The sequence below is a fragment of the Arachis ipaensis genome, chromosome B8 (genome assembly GCF_059453495.1).
Source record: "Arachis ipaensis isolate K30076 ecotype BB chromosome B8, ASM5945349v1, whole genome shotgun sequence".
Classification (NCBI taxonomy): domain Eukaryota; kingdom Viridiplantae; phylum Streptophyta; class Magnoliopsida; order Fabales; family Fabaceae; genus Arachis; species Arachis ipaensis.
The window spans coordinates 119,990,223-119,993,658 of NC_142443.1; the positions used below are offsets into that span (position 1 = coordinate 119,990,223).

Here is a 3,436-nt window from a genome sequence, read left to right on the forward strand (position 1 = left end):
ATTGGAGACGCTTGAGTTATCAAATTCATGGTTGATTGAAAATTGGAATTCTTCCAGAATTAATTCGGGTTCCAATAACTCTTACTTTTCCCAAGGAAAGACTAGGACTTGAGGAATCAGAATTAATTCATCCACTTAACTTATCTTCATAGTTAGAGGTTAACAAAGTGGAAGAAAAAATCCAATTCTCATCACAATTGATAAGGATAACTAGGATAGGACTTCCAGTTCTAATACCTTGCCAAGAGTTTATTTTATTATTACTGTTTTATTTTTCTTATCATTTAACATACTGGTTCCTTACTTTCAAAACCCCCAATTTACAAGACTCATAACCAATAATAAAGAACATACTTCCCTGCAATTTCTTGAGAAGACGACCCGAGATTTAAATACTCGGTTATCAATTTTAAAGGGGTTTGTTACTTGTGACAACCAAAACGTTTGTAAGAAAGGTTGATTGCTTGGTTTAGTAACTATACTTGCAACGAGAGTATTTATTATAACTTCTAAACCATCAATCTTCAGTTCTTCAGTCTTCTCGGCTATCTTATACAGCTCCTGAGGGATCATTTAATGCACCTCCACCTTACTACCGGGCATGATGCAATGAATCATCACTGCTCAGTCAACTATAACCTCAGAACGGTTACTCGTAGAGATGATGGAGCGTTGAATAAACTCTAACCATCCCCTAGCAACTGGTTTCAGGTCATGCCTAGCCAGCTTGTATGGCTGACCTCTAGAATCCCTTTTCCACTGAGCTCTGAGGAGGCAAATATCTTTCAGAAGCTGGTCCAGCCTCTGGTCAGTGTTGACCCTCTGGACATGTTTGTAGGTCACCCTAGCATTGGCATAGAATTTTTGAACCATCAGTACTCGAACCTCAGTCACGGGGTTGGATAGAATTCCCCAACCCCACCTCAAAATCTGTTCCTGGATTTTTGGGTACTCCTCCGGCTGAAGATCAAATCAGACCTCTGAGATCACTCTCTTTTTGCACACCACTTCATTAAAGTGATCCTCGTGGGTCTTGAAAAAGAACCGGGTGAAGACATATGGGCCCGAAGCGGGAGCCTTCTCTTTCCTTTTTCTTGAAGAGGAGTCATCAGTCTTTGGTGCCATGTGGATAGTGAAGATGAAGAAAAGCGAAGCACCCAACACTAAACTTAAAATGTTTGCTTATCCCCGAGCAAAGAAAAATAGAGAGATAAGGGGAAACGAAATAAAAAAATGAAAAAAAAAATGAGGGAAAAGAATATATATGGAGGGTGATGGGGTTGGGCTACGGCTAAGAGGGTAAGAGGAAAAGGAATAGAAAATTGAATATGAGAAGGGAGGGAAAAAGAATGAGTTATGGAGTAAGGAGGAATGTAGTAGTGTAAGGAAGTGAAAAGGAAGTGGGGATATATATAGGTGGGGGCGGGTGGGTTTGGTTATGGGGGGTTTATGGGGAAATATGGTTAAATGGGGTTAATATTGATTGGGTTAGGTGGATACGGGGAAGAGGGAAGTGGAGGGATTGATGGGATTTGATTGGATTGATGGGAGGTGATGTTTGAAAGTGGGGGGGGGGGATGAATGGGGATGAGAATGTGGGTAAATGGGGAGTGAGAGGGTGTGTTCGAATGGTCAAAGTGCAAAGTGGAGGGGAATGGGGGGTTGTAACTGTTTGCACGGTTAAAAGCCTTCTTCAAAATCAAATCTGGCTTACCTGGCACTAAACGCCAGCCTCGTCATTTAGTGCCAGAAATGGCATTTTTTTAGGGACAAGTCATTGGCGTTAAACGCCCAGCTAGCGTTTAGCACCCTTGGAAGGGTGAAATAGGGTCCTTTGTGGGCGTTAAACGCCCTCCTCACATTCAACACCAGCTTTTGTTTCCTCTTCTTGGTGTTAAACGCCATCCTAGCATTTAACGCCAGCTCCTTTTGCCCCATTCCTGGCGCTAAACACCCAGTCTGGCGTTTAACGCCATAACACTTTGAATTAACCTTACTCCAAGGTATTCTGTTCTTCCTTCTGAGTCCTCCTGTCCTTGTTCTAAGCACTATGCATGATCACAAATATAATTAAACCGAGGAAAACTATGCAAAAACAATGAAAAATAAATGACAATCAAACTGAAATTAAAAACTAAAGGATACTCTTGGTTGGGTTGCCTCCCAACAAGCGCTTCTTTACCGTCACTAGCTTGACGGTCAGCTCCTCTAAGGAGGAGGGTGGTCATAGGGGCTTAGGTCCTCACCCCTCACTGTAAATCTCTTTTCTGTACTCTCATGGATTAACTCAATATACTCAAGAGACAGGATCCTGTTTACTGTATGAGGTAGGACTGAACTTCTAGTGAACACCACTTTCATCACAAGTGAGAAGTCTTCAGTGGAATCTTCTTGTTCCTCCAGTCCTTGGGTACCTTCTTCTTGGGACCTCCTCCCTCTTTGGTGGGTGATGAATACCCAATACCAAACTTAGGTTTGATGTCACGGAAAATTGTATTGGCTCCCACCAAAGGAGGAGGCTTAAGCAATGAACTCTACATGCCAGTACCTCCTTCTCTAGAGAGTGATAAAGGTCTAAAAACCTTGAATACCAAGTAGTCCTCACGTATTCTTAGAACTAATTCACCTCTTTAAACATCAATCAGAGATCTTCCAGTGGCTAGGAATGGTCCTCAGAGCATGATAGAGTCATTTGCATCCTCTCCCATATCAAGTATCACAAAATCTATAGGAAGGAAAAGCTCTCCAACCTTGACTAAGACATTCTCGACTAGCCCATGTGCCTGCCTCAGAGATTTATCAGCCATCTGCAGTGCTATTCTTGTAGGCTGTGCCTCTTGAATTTGCAGCTTCTTCATCACAGACAAGGGCATCAGATTGATATTTGAGCCAAGATCACAAAGGGCTTTGTCAAGGTGACATTCCCAATAGTCCAAGGAATCTAAAAGCTCCCTGAATCTGGCATCTTCTTTGGCAGCTTGCTCTAAATGAGTGCACTACATTCCTTGGACATGACCACTGTTTCATCTCCCTTTAAGGTCTTCTTCTCAGAGAGTAAGCCTTTCATGAATGCAGCATAGGGATGCATTTTCTCCAGAGTCTCAGCAAAAGGAATGTTGATCTATAACTCTTTAAAGACTTCCAAGAACTGAGAGAAATGCTCGTCCTTGGTCTCCTCTTGGAGCTCCTAAGGGTGTGATACTTCAGGCTCTTGTATAGGTACTCTAGGTGGGGCGTGTGACAGTGTAACTTCAGCCTTTTCTGTAGCTTCTTTATTCTCTAACCCCTTAGCAACTTGCACCTCCTTTGTCACGAATTCATGAGCCATTGTAAGGGCCTTACACTTTTCTCTTGGGTTTGTCACTATGTCACTAGGAAGAGTGTTAAAAGGCCTCTCAGGTATTTGCTTACTCAACTGACGCACTTGTACTTCCAA

The 3,436-nt window shown here is 42.5% G+C and overlaps 1 protein-coding gene across 1 annotated transcript; it reads right to left on the reverse strand.

The window, feature by feature from the left end:
• Positions 1 to 2,672: 2,672 nt before the first annotated feature.
• LOC107611330 (uncharacterized) lies at positions 2,673 to 3,088 on the reverse strand. Its single transcript, XM_016313270.1, has 2 exons — positions 3,001 to 3,088; positions 2,673 to 2,905 (listed from the first exon to the last, which is right to left on the reverse strand). The coding sequence occupies exons 1-2, from the start codon at positions 3,086 to 3,088 to the stop codon at positions 2,673 to 2,675; spliced, it is 321 nt and encodes a 106-aa protein (XP_016168756.1).
• Positions 3,089 to 3,436: the final 348 nt, after the last annotated feature.

Bases quoted from the DNA above. Each gene is read 5' to 3' on its own strand.
- LOC107611330 (XM_016313270.1), bottom strand. From the start codon at position 3,088: ATGCATCCCTATGCTGCATTCATGAAAGGCTTACTCTCTGAGAAGAAG. The intron at 2,906-3,000 runs GTAGTGCACTCA...ACCTTGACAAAG, and splicing joins AGTGGTCATGTCCAAGGAAT to CCCTTTGTGATCTTGGCTCA.